The sequence below is a fragment of the Monopterus albus genome, unplaced genomic scaffold (genome assembly GCF_001952655.1).
Source record: "Monopterus albus unplaced genomic scaffold, M_albus_1.0 scaffold66.1, whole genome shotgun sequence".
Classification (NCBI taxonomy): domain Eukaryota; kingdom Metazoa; phylum Chordata; class Actinopteri; order Synbranchiformes; family Synbranchidae; genus Monopterus; species Monopterus albus.
The window spans coordinates 1764196-1780503 of NW_018127946.1; the positions used below are offsets into that span (position 1 = coordinate 1764196).

At 41.4% G+C, this 16308-nt stretch overlaps 3 protein-coding genes across 7 annotated transcripts in view; 2 read left to right on the top strand and 1 right to left on the bottom strand.

Moving 5' to 3' along the window:
- Positions 1-1730, top strand: part of chd8 (chromodomain helicase DNA binding protein 8) — a 26183-nt gene extending 24453 nt beyond the window's left edge. For all 3 annotated transcript variants that reach the window (XM_020604500.1, XM_020604501.1, XM_020604502.1), the window contains exon 39: positions 603-1730. In XM_020604500.1, the coding sequence (XP_020460156.1) occupies positions 603-956 (354 nt within the window). In that variant the 3' untranslated portion in view covers positions 957-1730. The remainder of the gene's footprint in view (positions 1-602) is intronic.
- Positions 1731-3456: 1726 nt separating this feature from the next.
- tox4a (TOX high mobility group box family member 4 a) lies at positions 3457-9767 on the top strand. Of its 2 annotated transcripts, none has more exons than XM_020604584.1 (9): positions 3457-4010; positions 4098-4163; positions 4273-4572; positions 4704-4949; positions 5104-5430; positions 5598-5678; positions 6852-7559; positions 8685-8827; positions 8934-9767. In XM_020604584.1, the coding sequence occupies exons 1-9, from the start codon at positions 3906-3908 to the stop codon at positions 8989-8991; spliced, it is 2034 nt and encodes a 677-aa protein (XP_020460240.1). In that variant the 5' UTR covers positions 3457-3905; the 3' UTR covers positions 8992-9767. The 2 variants fall into 2 exon arrangements, with proteins under 2 accessions (XP_020460240.1, XP_020460241.1); XM_020604585.1 differs by having other exon boundaries at positions 4276-4572.
- A 904-nt stretch (positions 9768-10671) lies between these two features.
- trim110 (tripartite motif containing 110) lies at positions 10672-15986 on the bottom strand. Of its 2 annotated transcripts, none has more exons than XM_020604494.1 (9): positions 15871-15986; positions 15478-15633; positions 15071-15342; positions 14594-14914; positions 13647-13739; positions 13463-13547; positions 13240-13329; positions 12499-12555; positions 10672-11723 (listed from the first exon to the last, which is right to left on the bottom strand). In XM_020604494.1, exons 3-9 carry the CDS (start codon positions 15326-15328, stop codon positions 11191-11193), a joined length of 1437 nt encoding a protein of 478 aa, XP_020460150.1. In that variant the 5' UTR covers positions 15329-15342; positions 15478-15633; positions 15871-15986; the 3' UTR covers positions 10672-11190. The 2 variants fall into 2 exon arrangements, with proteins under 2 accessions (XP_020460150.1, XP_020460151.1); XM_020604495.1 differs by having other exon boundaries at positions 14594-14911; positions 15871-15982.
- Between the last annotated feature and the right edge of the window lie 322 nt (positions 15987-16308).

Below are 16308 nucleotides of genomic sequence, written 5' to 3' on the forward strand. Positions count from 1 at the left end.
GTGTATCATTATCCATAAAATATTGAGGGTAGTTACTCTTGCTGGAACTGTTTCTAATCAATTTATTTAATATATTCCACTTACCTCTCATGTTATTTTTATTATCCTCTAATACTTTAGAGTAATATAGTTTCTTACATCTCCTCAAAATCTCAATTAATTTGTTCTTATATGACTTATATTTTTCTTCCGCCTTCTTTGATCTGTCCTTTATGAGTCCCTTATATAACGCATTCTTCTTTTTACATGCATTCTGTAATCCCTTACTCATCCACGGTTTCCCACTGTAATTCCTTTTGTTTTTATACTGCTTACAAGGACAGTTCCTGTCATATACTTTCTTAAATATATTTAAAAATTGCTCATATGCTTTATCTAAGTCTTCCTCTCTGTAAACTAATTCCCAGTTTTGCCCCATAAAATCCTCTTTTAGCCTCCTTACAGCATGTTCATTCGTCACCCTCCTATAGAAAAAATTTGTTTTTGGCCTCTCTTTTCTACCCATGACTATGATGTGCCAACTATGGCAAAGAAGTGATGTGAAAACACAAAGTTTTTTTTTTTGTTTTTTTTTTATTCCCATGACCTTCTCATATTTGTAGGGCTTCCTGCCTGAGACCTTTTTCCACCGACTGCTGACCGAGCGCTCGGACATCCCTAAAAAGAGCAGACACCACCACCACCACCGCCGCCACACTCCAGAGCCCACCCCTGAAGACCCCAACCTGGATGGAGTTGAAGAGGAGACTCTGGTCTCAGATGGAGCCTACATGATGGACGAGGAGGACCTGGAGACCTCCCATCACTTCATCACTAGTCCAGACTTTGATGTTAAAATGGAGGGCGGCGACAGCCTGTCCCAAGGTGACTATGACAGCTCAGATCAGGAGGCGCTATTGGACGATGTCACCATAGCACAGAAGGACTCTGACTCCTCATCAAGCTCAGAGGATTGACTGAACCTCACTCGCTGAACACATCAGGCTTGGTCCCCTTCTCAACAATGAATCATATTATTCCTCATTAATTTTTACCATATTATGTATCAAATTATGGATGAACTTGTGTCTGTTTGTTCCTACTTTTATTCATTTATTTTGTATAGGGATTTTGTTTCTTCATGGAAGGAGCAGCTTTGCAACCATTTATCTATTTCATCATTGAGAGTTGTGTTCACTCTTTCTCTTTTCAACCCTCCTCTCTAACCTGTGACAAAATGGCAAAAATATGAGCTTTCTTACTTTATCACTCGTCATTCTCCTCTTCATCCAAATCTATGAATTCCCAGCACATTCCCAGCCGTGACCAAAAGGGGGCCCTGCTGTACAGATACCCTTTTCTTATCTAAGAACCTCAATGCTGGTCCTGTAGCGCTACATGAAACTGGACGTGTACTGAGTAGAGCCTGGATCCAGATCCCACAATCCCCTTCTCTCGTTGGGTCATATTGTCAGTATCCAGACGAGTCTGTGAACTCAAAGGGGATCCAGTTTGTGGATGTACTGTTATTATTTTCACTCTGTGGGAGGGATGGGGTTGACAGGGAACATGGCATAATAGTTACTGAAGCAGTGCTAGGAGGATGGGTGTATTGTACAATGTAGAGCTGGTCAGTTGTGTACCATGGTGCAAAAATAATGGCAATGAGTTATTCTTGTTTTATGATCTGACTGTATCTGTGATATGAATAACAGCAATCTACGGTGAAAGCAAGTTTGTGTGTGTTATTCTGAGTTTGACCAAAAACAAAGAAGGTTTACTGTTTATACACAAGATAATTAAGTTGTGTCCAAATTACAGTAGATGATCATGTACTGTATATTGTTTAGTAGTTTACATAGTCCCATTTTTTTATGAACTATAAATTACTCATGACAGTAGTGTCCACATACATGAACCCTGCAGTACTAGACTGAAACAGTACTACATCCAGTTATTTACCAGCAAGAGTTCCACTATGGATTTCATCACTTTCTTTTTTTAAGTCAATCTTTGGGTTTATGGTAGCTGATATGTTTATAAAATTATTAGGCACTATTGAAAACTGAATACACATTTTGCTACTACTATATAATACTGAATAGTAAATGTGCTAAAATGGTGCACACAATATGCAGTTTCCCATACACTGACTAATGTTGGTAGGCCATCACAATATCAACATGGACTGCCACATATTGATATTAAATACACAGGCTAAATCTTATTTCGATGTAGGGCCATGCGTAGCGTGTGTATTTGCTCAGTCCCTCTGTACCCCACTCTGTTTCTCTCTCATACAAACGTATAATTTCCTAACGTGTCAATAGCAAGCTAGGTAGAAAGTAACTAAGTACATTTACTCAAGTACAATTTTAAGATGTCTGTACTTTTTACTGTATATTTACTTTGTTACTTCATACTTTGAATTCATTACATTTTAGAGGCAAATATTGCACTTTTTACCCCACTACATTTATAACTTTTGTTACTTTTCAGATCCAGAATAATACAAATATACACTATCAATATAAGACCTCATTGATCTATGGTTGAAAATTCAAACGCTACCCATCAGTAATTCAAATTAAGCATATAAACTAGTTAAAACTATCTCCCCCTTCACCAGCTGAAACATTAAATGTAATATATAATGTATCAGTAATTATATGACAATATGATAAACAGGAACGTGAAATGTGCCATTCTGCATAATAAGTACTTTTAGTACTTTAAATATGTTTTTCTGCTTTTGTGCTTTTACTTAAGTAACATTTTGAATGGAAGACTTTTACTTGTAATAGTATTTTTACACTGTTGTATTGCTACCTTTACTTAAGTAAAGGATCTGAGTACTTCTTCCACCACTGCATATGGACTGTTCTACAAGTGGACAAAGTTAATGCTAGTTCATAAACTCTGATGCTTGAATGTTTGGCCCCTCAGTCCAGAGGAATATCAAAAAACACCCATGGGAAAGCTAATTAGTCCAGTCAGTGTAATTAGTGATTCAACTGATTAATTTCAAATATTTATTGGCACTGCTGAAACAGCAAGAGAGGATCAGGAGGAGATGGCTGAAGAAAGATACTGTATGTACAGTATGTTAGGAGAGGAGGAGGACAGCAGCCAATATGCTGCTGCTGCTGTGGGAGAGCCAGCTAGTGCAGGAGGGATAGGTCATATAAACAGCACAAAAGTAGCCTACTATAGTATTACTATATTTAATATTTAAAAAAATGAAAGCATGGCATCACTGACCGAATTACTGACACCCTCAACTTAATATTTTTCTTTGCTTGTTTGCTCTAATTTGTCAGAAAAATAACTATCCCCTGGCTGCTGTTTCGTTTAATACTTAAAATGTATGTGGGAAAGTGCATTTGACACTAAAACGTGCTGTTTCAATTGGCCAAACAAAAGGTTAAACAAACATAAAACGTTTGTGAAAAGCAGTTTAACCTTGTTGCTAAGAAAGCTTCCTTTCCATCTTAACTCACACTGGCAAATGCTCTTGTTTTTCCGACAGTCCATGAACGTAACACTAGCCATACTGGGAGAGGGTGCTACATTGACTCCACCACATGAATGGCTTTTTGTTGGGCCTCCACTAAACTTTGCGGCCCGGGAGAGCTAGTAGGTAGTATTTTGGTAACACTAAGATTACTTGGCCGTTTGCAGGAAGGATAGGTGTCAGAACACCCCGCTGTCCCGCTCTTCTTGGGGCTTCAGAGATTAAGTATTTTAGCATAGTCTCCTCGACCTTAACGTTATGCTAACCGGGAGTGATACGCTAACGCTAGCTAGCTAGCTTGCTAGCAGCTTTAGTTCATGTTGAGAGGTTAGTTGAGGAGTAGGAATTTAAGAAATGTCAATTTTCAGTAAACATACAACGTATGTGAAAGTTTAGAGTAAACAATTTCAAAATGGACCTTAATTTTTACTCTGACCTATCGGATGGTTGTGCTCAAAATGTTGATTCTGAGTTTTTGGACACCCAAGCATATGGTGAATACTCGGAGGAAAACAAGGTAACCTGAGATTAACATTAACTACTATTTACCTGGAAAGCTTTGACTATTGTACATGATTTAGTTAATGCTAATGGGCCGTTTCAGTTTGCAGAAGGTAACGACAGTTACCTCACCATCAGTGGAGCGGGCCACCCCTTTCTGTCCGCTGAGGTGAGTTCATTCATGCAATATGGTGACTAGTGCTGTGTAATAAAGAGTCACTGCACTGAGCTTCACATTACTGACTGATCCATTATTGTTTGTTTTTCCCCACATATAGCAGACGTTCCATACCCCCAGTCTAGGGGATGAAGTTTTTGAGATTCCCCCCATCTCCCTTGATCCAGACTCAGCTCTGAGCATCACTGATGCAGTGTCTCACTTTGAGTTGACAGATGGGTCAGATGGCACCGGGGGACCTTCGGGCTCCCGTAGCCTTGTTAGCAACCTGGTGGCCGAGGCCAACGACCCTTCCTTCGCTTCCACCTTTGTGAACTCTGGGTCTCAAGGCCTGGAGCATCTGAACCTCAGGGCAATGGGGCAAACTGGTGGGGGAGCCCTGCTGAGCTCGTCTGCCTTGGTCAGTGGACCTGTGGATCTTGTCACTCTGACAGAACACCGTTTGCTGTGTTTAAATGTTAATTGTTCATGAATGCAGTTGATTGTTGTTTGATTTGTTTGTAACATTTTGTTTTTCTGATCCCTCTGCAGGAACTGGGGAGTTCCAGTGGTTCACATTTCAGCAGTTCGTCCCCCATGACCATTGATGTTCAACTTGGTGACATTGGCCATGGTCTTTTGGGAAGCAGTCAGCTGACTACTATTAATCAGTCAGAGCTGGCCTTGGGTCTTGAGGGTGAAAACATTAGGCATCATTCAGAGACACCTGAGCAGCCACTGTCAGCAACACCATCTCCAGTTGGTTCCTTGCAGGATGAGGACATGGATGACTTCAAGGTGAGAGGTTGGACATGTAGATGCTAAGTTAACTGTTTGCTTTCATCCATTACAGCCTGTGTTGCATAGCTGTGTTTTAGTTTCTGTGGCTAAAATGTGCTCTCCTCTCTCTCTCTCTCTCTCTCTCTCTCCCACTTCACCTGTCCTTACTCAGAGGAGTGTGCTGGTAGACTCCCCCATGCCTCTCTCCTCATCCTCTGTCCTCTCCCACATAGCTCCCACATCTTCTGTCTCCCCGGCTACAACCAGGAGGGGTGGGGGAAAGCCAGCCACACTGGCCTCAGTGACTGGGACGGTGGGTGCAAAGAAAGGAAGGAAGAAGAAAGACCCCAATGAGCCACAGAAGCCAGTTTCAGCATATGCCCTATTCTTCAGAGACACCCAGGCAGCCATTAAGGGCCAGAACCCCAATGCCTCTTTTGGAGAGGTGTCAAAAATTGTGGCCTCCATGTGGGATAGCCTAGCTGAAGAACAGAAACAGGTATATGCACATATGTTTATATCCTCACTGACACAAAGGTAAACTCCCTCTCTACAGGTGGATCATTTCATATCATGTTAATCTTAGGGGAGTGAAAATGATGGCTGGTGGTATTGTACAGAAAAACAGTCTACTGACATCAGCGGTACTTGTTTGGTCTCCACTAGGTTTACAAGAGAAAGACAGAAGCAGCCAAAAAGGAGTATTTGAAAGCACTGGCAGCATATAGAGCCAACCAGCTCTCACAGGTAACATCACTCTGTTCTTGAAAGGAAAACTCATTTATTGCTTTATAGGATTTTTATTGCTATGGCTTTTCTGATTTACACTATATTGCCAAACGTATTCACTCACCCATCTAAATCATTGAATTCAGGTGAAAGAATGTGAAAGAATGGGTTGCTCTCAGGAGCTCAATGAATCCCAGCGTGGTACCATGATAGGATGCCACATGTGTAATAAGTCCAGTCGTGAAATTTCCTTGCTACTAAATATTCCACAGTCAACTGTTAGTGGTGTTATAGCAAAATGGAAGCGATTGGGAATGACAGCAACTCAGCCACAAAGTGGTAGGCCATGTAAAATCACAGAGCGGGGTCAGTGGATGCTGAGACGCATAGTGAACAGAGGTTGCCAACTTTCTGCAGAGTCACTAGCTACAGACCTCCAAACTTCATGTGGCCTTCAGATTAGCTCAAGAACAGTGTGTAGAGAGCTTCATGGAATGGGGTTCCATGGTCGAGGAGCTGCATCCAAGCCTTACATCACCAAGTGCAATGCAAAGCGTTGGATGCAGTGGTGTAAAGCACGCCACCACTGGACTCTAGAGCAGTGGAGACGTGTTCTCTGGAGTGACGAATCACGCTTCTCTGTCTGGCAATCCCATGGAAAAGTCTGGGTTTGACAGTTGCCAGGAGAACGGTGCTTGTCTGACTGCATTGTACCAAGTGTAAAGTTTGGTGGAGGGGGGGTATGATGTGGGGGTGTTCTTCAGGAGCTGGGCTTGGCCCCTTAGTTCCAGTGAAAGGAACTCTTAATGCCTCAGCATACCAAGACATTTTGGACAATTTCATGCTCCCAACTTTGTGGGAACAGTTTGGGGATGGCCTGTTCCTGTTCCAACATGAAGTCCATAAAGACATGGATGAGTGAGTTTGGTGTGGAAGAACGTGACTGGCCTGCACAGAGTCCTGACCGCAACCTGATAGAACACCTTTGGGATAAATTAGAGCGGAGACTGCTCCTAAACCTTGTGGACAGCCTTCCCAGAAACGTTGAAGCTGTAATAGCTGCAAAGGGTGGGCCAACATCATATTAAACCCTATGGATTAAGAATCGGTTGTTATCTAAGTTCATTTGCATGTGAAGGCAGACGAATGAATACTTTTGGCAATATAGTGTATTTAATGTCTGCATTACAGCCTGCCACTGAGGAGATGGAGACTGCACCTTCACCACCTCCACCTGCAGCGCTTCCCTCTGCTGGTCAGCAGGCCATCTGCCCAGGTAACAACAAGCAGGAAGAGAACACCATCACCAACATCTGTACCTCCAACATCATCCTGGATGTCCCGGAGATGGCAACACGTTCCCGCACTGGTGCAAACAAAACCTCTGCTCCATCAGCAGCAGTAGCAGAAGCTCCCCCAGCCCAGACCATCACCAAGATCATCATCTCAAAGCACATGTTGCAGGCAGGGGGCCCGGTGGTGACTGTGTTGCCCGGAGGGGTCCGCACTTTGCAGCCTACACTCCTAGTGTCGGGTGCCTCTCGTCAGCCACCTCCGCTGCAGCAGATGCAGACCACACCGCCTCCACCGCGGCTCCAGCAAATGGCACCAGCTCCTCCACCCTTACAGGCCAAGCCTCGAGAGGGAAGCACCACACCAGGCCTCCCCGTGTCTGCCATGGCTACACCTCCGCCTCCACTCCAGATAAAAATAGTTCCTGCATCCTTGCTGGGGAAAGAGGTCCTGCCAGTTATTGCCCCCTCTACAGAGGCTGCGTCATCTACTGCAACTACATCTGGCCAACCTGCACCTGTTGTGTCAGTGCAGTTGGTAAATTCTGCTGATGTGCCAGTCAATGCAGATGAGGATGAAGTAACAGAAGTGCAGCCTTCAGAGGAGGTAAATGCTTAACGTTGCTTCGGCTGTTATGTTTCACTTTGATTTGATTATGTTAATGTGACCTAACTTTGGATATTTCAGTTCTTCAAAGCAGGCTCAGACAGTGCCAAGATGTTGCTGTAGCAGCAGATTATTCAGCTTTCACTAGGGTGGACTATAATCCATTTTTAGTTAGGGAAGTTTTTAAATTAACTGCCAAATGTTCACTACTTCTTCACGCTACCATTGTGTCTACATATGTCAGTGTTTAATGGGCCTTTTTGCTTAGTTTACAGAAATTAGAGTAGATGCATTTAAAGATTTACATATCAAAATAAATCTACAACTTGATGTAAATTGATTACAAAGCCCAAATTAAATGATTTTAGAAGTGTATATACCATGTGTTATGATGTACCTAATTGCCTAAAAGGCAAATGCTTTCAGAAGTTACATAAGTTAAAGGCAAAGCAGATAAGTGTGAAAGTGGGACAAGTGATTTTAGGTGACATACAATGTTCAACACCTGACTGTTTGCTTAATGTCCTATCACAACAGAAGACACAAGAGCACCACTAACAAATCTGTGAAATGTTCAGTAAAAATACCGACCAAGGCAAAGATGCAGGATAAATTCCAAGGCACTGAATAGAAATGGGAGACCGTGTTCACACAAACACTTGCTTTATAGCTGAGTGGCAAAGAGAGCGCCACAGTTGAAAATGCTCACGTGACACCTGGGGAATTTACCTTCCAGATGTGCACAGACATCTAAATGCATTATCTAGTCAGGGGGTTGTAATTACTGTCTAACTGCTCCTCAACACAGACTTGACGAGGGTGGCTCGTTGCTATTTTTGTATTTTACATCCATTGGATTTGACATGAAATCTGTTTTCTCTTTGCCAAAAATCTCATTTCCATTCACTGTGATTTAAAGCTGTAAAACAGGACAAAAAAGTCTGAGATGTTGAATATTTACACAGACGTCTTGTGTATTTTTAATCTCACTTCCTATTTCACTGCGTCATAATGCGTTGTGGACAAAATTGCACTCTTGTATGAGCATCAGCTGCTGTGACAAGCAGCGTGTAGAAAATACCAGACACTGATATTAATGTTGCCCTTTGAAATCCTCCTTCTCAGGATGAGATGGAGGTGAATGGGTCCAGTGACGTGGCATCTATGAAGAGTGTGTGTGTGAGGGCGGGCTGCAACAACCCTGCAGTAGAGAGTGAAGACTGGGACAAAGAGTACTGCAGCAACGAATGCGTGGCCACTCACTGCAGGTGTGTGCAGGTTTCAGACATGCACTGGGATGATGCTGCCATTTCCAGCAGACACTGAAGAGCTTTGTTTTCTAACTTTGTTGGGGCGGGGGGGGTTCTGTTTCAGAGACGTGTTCAAGGCGTGGTGCTCCATCAGGAGTCAGACCATGGGAACAGTGAAGTAAAGTCCAGCTGCTCCTGATCACGTCATGTTTTTCACCAGGTGACAGTGTTAATAGTTGGAGGGTAGATGTAGAAGTGGGGCAGTGCAGACGCATGTCATTATTCTTCCATTGTTTTTTTACGTACTGTGGGTTTGACAGTTTGTTTAGGACAATAAGCAGTATAAAACAGACAAAGGCACTGAAATAGGCCCACCTCTCCAAGCATTCTAACTACAGACACCTCTGCTGTGGATACCCAATACTGGACTGTACACAGCTTTTAGTCAGGCATGGAGGGATTTCAAGGCAGCTGCAGAAAAGATCAGCAGTGCAGAAGATGGTCAAGACAATGGTATTCTCCCTCTCTTTTTCTTTTTTTTTATTGAACCTGACATCAGTTTCTGTCTTGTTTACTGTAAATTAGAACTTTTGAAAAAAGATAAAGTAGGTGAGAGGTCTTGGCTCTGACTGACATTTCTTACAACAGGCTGTCAGTGTACAGTCCTCCACTGTCTGGTCTGAAATTCACACACGTGTTTTGGTGTTAAGGTCTCCTGTGTTAAGCGAGAAAACACAGAGCAGTGTCCGTTCCTTACTCAGCTGAAAAATACCTTAATTTGAGAAGAAAACATTTTGTATCACCATATACCTCGTTTTTGTACTGTTTGCGAATGTTGGTCTTCTAGGCTTAATACTGCCTTCTTTCTTTTGAAACTGGTTTCAGATCATTGTCTGTGGTTAAAAATGCTTGATATTCATAGTTTTTTTTTTTTGAATAAACAGGCAAAATTGCTCAAGCCAGTGATTTTTCTGTTTTTGTCCTTTAACATGAGCCTACATAACGTTTGAGAGAAGAAATAATGTTCCTCTGGCAGATGGAAAGTTCACAATTAAACATTCTCACTAAATTCTATATACAAATTTACAGCTGCATCCTTAGGTTCGCTAGGGTTGGCGAATAGTAACCTAACTTCTGCTACTGTAGAGCTATACATTCATGAGCCACTTTATTAGGTACGCCTGTACAGTTGTATGCGCTTCAATGCAACACCTCTGCCTTAACATCTGTGTTTATGAAGCTCAAAATGTTTCAGGCTTTGTGAGATTGTCAAATGTATAAAAATCAATTGTATGTTTATTATTGAGGTCACAGTTAAAGGTGGTGGTGTACTGGACTAAATTATATTCAGAGGTGTTCCTAATCTTCTGACCCTCTCATGTATGTAGCTGGGGAGGACAAAAGCATAGAAGCACAGCTTCATAAACACATGTTAAGGCTCAAGTGTTGCACCGAATTGCATACAACTGTACAGGTGTACCTAATAAAGTGGCCGGTGGGTGTAGTTTGGCATAGTACTTCATATTGAGGTTAGTCATTAAATGATGCTGACAAATGGCTTTGGGGTTCCAAATCCTGATTGTTGCATCTTTCACATTATTGTGACTCAAGAGGTTTTTGTAGGAAAACAGAACAGTCATAGTGAAAAGCAGAATAGGGCTGATATTTGATACGAGTACCAATGAGATACCTTGTTTCTGATACTGGTTCCCAAACAATGCTTTTATCGATACCAATTTTATAAATCAACTTTAACTATACATACATACATACATAGAGAGAGAGAGTTAAAGTTGATTTTATAAAATGTGTGTGTGTGTGTGTGTGTGTTTGACATTTTGGTACAGATCATATTAGTTTTATTTTTCAATTCTTTGGCATTTTTGTGCAGTCAAAGCAGTTTCATTAAATAAAAAGTAAACCTATTTACCACAGCCTTAAGTTCTGTTAACGTTAACATCCATACAAATGTAGAGAAGCATTTTTCAGTACTCCGGTACTGAAGTAATTTGATTGATGCCAGCACTAGGTAAGACTGATTATCATCCTTCATTAAAAGGGCCTCAGCACTGAGTAATAGTATGTAGTAAACTCAGATTTAGTCTCATAGTACAGTCACAACCTTAGTCTGATATACTGTGTATGCTGGTGTTGGATTCAGACTGAAATAAAGATTTAACTGTTAAACACACTGTACATACCACAAATCACTATACAATATAAAAATATACCTGAGGCAAATGTTCCTTGTTGTTGCTGTGGTGTAGTCAGGACTGCTCAGAAACCAAACCGACACCCCTACACTTTCAGAGCCAGCCACTGGACTTAGGGCAGTCTGGGTCTAGTATTTTGCTCAATAAAGGGACAGTCTGCAGGATTATTCACGAGGCTCTGACAATAGAGGCCCTACTGGGTGGATCCATGTGGTAAAGTCCCAAACCCAGACACACTGGCTGAGTCAGTTCAGCCCTGAATTCGTGCAGCTGTGTGATGGTGGACTCCACAGCAGTGAATGTGATGTTGCCTTTCTCAAAATTAACTATCACTGCAACTCGGCTGCTCTGCAGGGTTCCAGACAGAGCTGTTTTCCTTCTGTTGTGGCGAGCAAACAGCTCGCCTTCACCATTGTGTGTCAGGCTCCAGGACTCTGCATTGTTTCCGAAGGCGCTGCTGTCTTTGCTCTTACGTTGGATGCTCTTGTAGGACACTGCAATGTCCCAATATCCCTCAGCCTGCACCTCCCAAACGTGGGTACCAGAGGAGAAGCACTGGGCGGAGAGGACTTGTGGAGCCTCATCAAAGCGGTTGGTACTGCTGGGGTAGTCCAGCTTGGCTTTCACTCGCTCTACTGATTGAAGGTCAGCTGAGACTCCAAGGAAAGGACTGGCAGTGTCCAGGTCCAGCATGAGAAAGCCTGAAAGACAAGACCATTTTGTGAGTCTACATACACAATTCTGATGCTACCTCAGTTTAGAATGTAGTATGTTAATGGAAACTAAAGCAGTGATGAGCATGACCATGACTCTTTGGGTTTTGCATTATATTAGAATATATGTAATTTTAAAGTGTAGGTTCTGAAAGAAGGCCTAGCATTCTTTTTCTTACAAATGCAGATGAAAACTTGTCACTTGATGTTAGTGTAAACATCTTACCCAGGTTTCTGTTCTGTTCAGGTGTCTCAACCCGTTATGTAGTAGATGGTCAAAAACTAAATGATTAAAATGTAATGATGGTCAATGTGCATAAATGAAAGTGGAAGTCTGACAATGGTCATGCAGATGAAACATTTTATTGGCATTTCATTGAAGATAAAATGGAGAAGCTAAATCCACAGTGGTAACTGCAGCAGAATCCAGACTCAGAAACCAAACTTGGGTTCATCTTCATCTATTAAGGCAACTTAATTGATACAGAAATGATGCAGATGATCAGAAACCTGGATAACATTAGAACCATGACAAAAGTGATGTTAAGAACCAGTCCTCCATGCTTATGCTGACAATGTCAATGTGCATGTGATCATACTTATTGTGTTCTTATCAGTCATTAAAGTGACACTACAGACAAAGGGCTTCTATACTGTAAACATCTTACTGTCAACACAGGTTCACAAACAGCTTAAAGTCCTCTCTCCTGCCTTTAAATAAACATTTCCAACCCGACTCCTTGTTTTCAGCAGATTTTCATACCTTTATCTTCTGTTTCTGGAGGTTTGTGGCTCATCATTGGATGATCAACCAATAGTTCTATGTAGGGATGTTAAAAAAAAAAAAGTTTAACTGGAATAAACATAGAATGATTACTGGAAAACGTCCTAGGGATGTTGATTTGATTTGATTTGATTTATTCTTTCAAGCATGTAAAAACAGTTGATATGTCAACACACATAATTTTACACATAATCCAATATCAATTTGCTTATACCTAGTACATGCTTGAATGGAGTAGGAAGAAGTCAGACTTATCCAGTCCTACCCCATATTATAACAGTGTTAACATTCTTACATAATTACATTCTTAAATAATTATCTTCTACACCACACAAGTAATATAGTAAAGAATTATTACAAAGTGTTAACATTCATACACCACACCCACAATGTTCCATGTAATTAATCATTGAGCCTGTTCTTGCATATATCTTGTCCAGTAAAAGGAGAATGAGATCAGACAATAGAGCTGTTGACTTCAACTCTACCCTCCAGATGCACATTTTCATACATTTAACATAATGGTAACATAATGGAAGTATTACACTAACAAATAAACACCCCCACCTTAAACTTGGTGTGTGATTTGAATTGCCACTTGTATTAAAATTTTTTGAAACATCAAATAGAAGCTGTAGCATGAAATCTTTATCTTAATAGTATTAGGCTTTGTAGGTTGTTATCATTGCATAAACAGGCAGCAGAGACTCGACTTCATACCTGCGATGGTGGAATAGATATGATGCACACGGCTCTGCTGCTTGTCCAGCGCTTCTGCCAGCGTCTGGTTTTCCACCGAGAAGTTGTAGGCTGGTTGGGCACAGACAGACATCACTGAGTGCATGTTTGCACAAACACAAGACAAAGCGTGTACTGTATACTAAAGCTTGGCTACTGACATTTGTAAAAGCTGATGTATAAATTAAGAAAATTGTTTTCCTACCATAATACAGAACTATGAACCAAAGACAGAGCAGCACCACAGTGACACTGTTAAGGCACGAGTTGGCAGGGTTCACTTTCCGTTTCTGTCATGAGGAAAATATACATTAGATGTGAAAAGTGTTGAAAACAAACTGGAAATCCTTGAAAAATCACAAATTGACATTTTCCGAAACAGGGCTCACTTCACGTTGGATGTCTTCTTGTAGTTTTCGTACGGAGTCAGTGGATTCTGTAATTTGCTCTCTGATCATTGTGAAATGCTGGTCCATGAAGTCCTGTTGAATGCACACACAGCTGTACACCTTAATGCCCCACTTTCATCTTATTTTCCCTTAAGCTGAGAACAATCATCATCATCCACACTGTCTGACAACATCATGTACAGAGCTACAACTAGCTATCACTCTCATGACCGATTAATCTGATGATTATTGACTTTAATAGACTGTTTGCTCTATAATGTCAAACATTTACAAGATGCTCATCACAATGTTGTAAATACCAAGATGATGTTTTCTAAATGCTTATTTTGTCCAAAATCCAAAGGTTTCAATTTAATACCACATATTACAGATATATGCTATTATTCCTCACACTTATGAAATGTGTATTTCTTGACATTTTTGCTTGAAAAATTATTAAATCAGCATCATCATTTACCGCTGATCCACTAATAACACTCTGCTTCAGCTTGCTGCAGCTATTAAAGCTGTATCATGTTTACACTGAGTGGAGTATTCAAACCCAAGGCTCTACGTTATGTCTGACCTAAATGTGATATTCCAGATGTTTTGTGCATCATTTTATACTCAAAATGCAGCATTTGGAACCTTTGAAAACTCCACTAGAATTTACAATAAACGTTGCATGGATTTTTCCACAAAGGTTTTCAGCACAGCATGAATTTGAAGAGGCATGTAAGTAGTAAGGGGTGAATGAATGAAGTGAGGAGGATATGGTCAAAGTGTTTATGAGACTATCTGGGACCAGAAAATCCTGTTTCTCCGCAGCACAGACAGCAAGAGGAGTTATGGTTAATCCCCTGTATTTCTAAGACAGTGTTCCTTCCTTTGTAATGTTGTGTGTGAAGCTGTATAATATGGTGTGAAGCAGTGCTGCTCAAACTCACAGTCAGCTGTCTCCGCAGGACAGTGAAAGCCTCCGTGGCCACATTGTGCTGCTTGCTCTCCAGTGTACAGACAGTGCAGATATAGCGCCTGGACGCGTTGCAGTAGTACCTTAGGACTTCGTCATTGTGCTGTGGGCATTTCCTCTCCAGGAGGTCACCCAAAGGCCTGACCATGGGGTGTCCTGTGAACACTGGCAGTTCAAGGTGATCCCTGACGTGCTCTTTGCACAGCGATACCTCACACTTCAGACAGGTCTTGATGGCCATGGTTTTCCTCTCGGAGCAGAAGTCACAGTACACATTTTTTGTCTGCTCTGCCTGCTTACAAAAACCAGAGATATGGGAAAGGTGTGTCAGGCATGTGTCCACATTTGATAGTTATTTATAACATTGTTATGTTCTGGTATTAGCTAATCCTCTACATCTTTTATCACAATTAGAGAAAGTGTAGGTGAGAAAAGGGCTAAGAGCAGGTACCCTCCTCCTCCTGTTCTCCCTGAAGTCATCTGCAATATTGGCCAGTGCGTAATTCTTCTGTACCCCCATGATCTGCCCAAAATTAGTCCTACAGTCTGGACAACGGAAGGGAGCATCTGAGAAGTGATCCATCATATTTTCCAGACAACCCATACACAAGCTGTGTCCACAGGGCAGCTGCCGAGGATCTTTGAAGATGTCCTGACACACTGGGCACATTAGCATCTCCTCGAGCTGGCTTTTCTCTGTATCTGCCATTCTCGATCCCTCTCCTTCAAGGAGCAGACAGGAAGTAGTTAGGTGCAGTTTGATCAGCACTCGTCCTGTGCCTTTAGAAAACCCTTCCTATTTTGTTTGTTTGGAATTCCCCATGAGCTTTAACACAGGATCAGTAAAATGATTCCTACCTTTAAACTTACAGCTCAGTTAGAACCCTCAGTTGTTTGTGTTGACTTCTGCATACACGCACTGCCGAAAGTGAAAACACAGTGCTGCTGAGTTTATAATGGCACTTCCGGGTGGGGCGGAGCCTAAGGAGAGGACGCGCTAGAGTAGCTAAGCCTCTAAAAATGAGATGAGTGGTTTAAAAGATTAGTACAAGATTTCATTACCAAAATATCATTATTAAATACCTAAGAAATAAGATTTGTTAAAAAAAATCTTTTTTTAAATTTATAAACAGTGAGTAAAAGATAGACTTGGTTGGAGCTGTTGTTGAGAATTTGAGTTCACCGAACTCTGTCTAATCTCTTTGCCACTGAAAATATTTGGACTATTCAAACACAAGTGTAATTATTCACATTCTTAATGTTCGGCCCGTCTATCTGTTCAGTAAAAGTGTTCCGAGTCCGCCATTTGTGGTCACCGACTGTCATGCCTCAACAAAATGGCACAGACTGTATTACACCAATCAGAGACATGTAAACAGCTGTGTACGTGAACCGTGGCTGTGTAGTTAATAACGTTCACCTTGTCGTGCACATAGCGTTAATGCACCACAGTGGGCTGTCTAATAATAGTAAACCACGTGTTCATTGATACATTTGTTTTTCTTCTCTGCCCCACTAAAGAACACGTGAGCTCCCAACTTGTTCACAGTTTTTAACTTTTATTCTTTCGCCGAGTGACGGAATTTATGTCAGAAACTTATTCTCATGGAATTGGTAGCTTGTCAGTAAAAAAATAAAATCAAAACACTATTCACTCTTTCTCTTCCTCCGACGGCCAGTGTGTTTAAA